We start from the raw sequence: 1,301 nt of genomic DNA on the forward strand, positions 1-1,301 counted from the left end.
TTCTCCTTCAGGTTCAGGTTGGAACCTACACCGACGAGGACTGTGGCCACCACGCGGATCACTATGCCGGCAAGCAGGCAGCTTATGCCCAGGTAAACTGTCTTCCCCTCCAATTCGTCGATCTTGATTTGGGCGCCCGTAACGCCGAACAGGATCGGCTCGAAGATCATCCAGAAGATCTCGAACGCTGTCGCCACCGGATTCTGGAAGAAAAAAGGATTTGGTTAATTTTAATTTTTCACCGAGACTCGATCCGATCTCGACTTCTAATCTCAGCTCGTATAATTCGAAAGCGTGTCGCTCGGATCAGAGGGGAAGCCTCCCACGTTTTTTCGGACGACGTTTAATCCGGATTATATCCGGAGATACGAGAGAATTTGGAAAACTGTCGCGATCAAACAAACGCGAGTTCGATCGACGATGCTCCTCCGCTGCCATTTGTTTCCAAGCGAATACAAGCTACGTGAACAGCTCGCCGGGGACTAATCCTCTTACGCGATAGTATTGCTACGTAAGGATGACACGGTCTAAGCGGTTTTCCACGATCGTATCGTGAAAAATAGGAAGAGAGAGAAAATTTCGTACGGAACTTCGAAGGGAGTATTTCGTTTTTCTAAAGGAATATCCAAATTTTCCAATAATCCTTCGACATGTTCTGGGAAAATAATCTCGTTTCATCGACGTTTATCACATTTATGGTTAATAATTTAAATCTATCTTATGGAAAATATTGACGTGTTCGCGAAAGATTCTCGATTCATCATCAGAGATCGAAACAAAATTTGATTTACAAAAATATCGATTAACATTTAATTATTAAGTTATAAATAATTTATGTTTTAACAAAGATTCGAGATACACGAATAGTTACATAGTAACAGAATGATCTCGTTCCCTTTCTTCAATTTTTCGCAAACTTCAATTTTTTATGACTTGATAAATAATTTTTAATCGATATTTTTGTACACCAACTTTGGAATCTTGGAATCTTTCCAAAACATATTTTATAAATATTAAATAATACAAAAACCGGTAACGCAACATATCTGCATCATGCAGATTTCTTATCCTACGCCAGTTGACGCGTACAATCGCGTCATGAACTTTTTCAAATAATACACAACAATTTTTTCATATGCTTTTTCATATTTCTTCCACATACTAACTTTTCAACTTTAACACAAGTAAGCACTGCCATTTTCCATTTCCATGTTGCACTTTTCTACTTATGGAAAAAGCAGAAATTCGATATTTGTCTCGAATATGTTAATATGCTTTAGAAATTTCCAACAATCCATACA

At 38.3% G+C, this 1,301-nt stretch overlaps 1 protein-coding gene across 1 annotated transcript in view; it reads right to left on the reverse strand.

Annotated features, from left to right (window-relative positions):
- LOC102680323 (sodium/hydrogen exchanger 9B2) overlaps positions 1 to 1,301 on the reverse strand; it is a 97,015-nt gene that overhangs the window by 889 nt on the left and 94,825 nt on the right. Inside the window, exon 8 of the mRNA XM_006607140.2 lies at positions 3 to 203. Within this exon, the coding sequence (XP_006607203.1) occupies positions 3 to 203 (201 nt within the window). The remainder of the gene's footprint in view (positions 1 to 2; positions 204 to 1,301) is intronic.

Source organism: Apis dorsata, unplaced genomic scaffold (assembly GCF_000469605.1).
Source record: "Apis dorsata unplaced genomic scaffold, Apis dorsata 1.3 scaffold_2, whole genome shotgun sequence".
In the NCBI taxonomy this organism is placed as follows: Eukaryota; Metazoa; Arthropoda; class Insecta; order Hymenoptera; family Apidae; genus Apis; species Apis dorsata.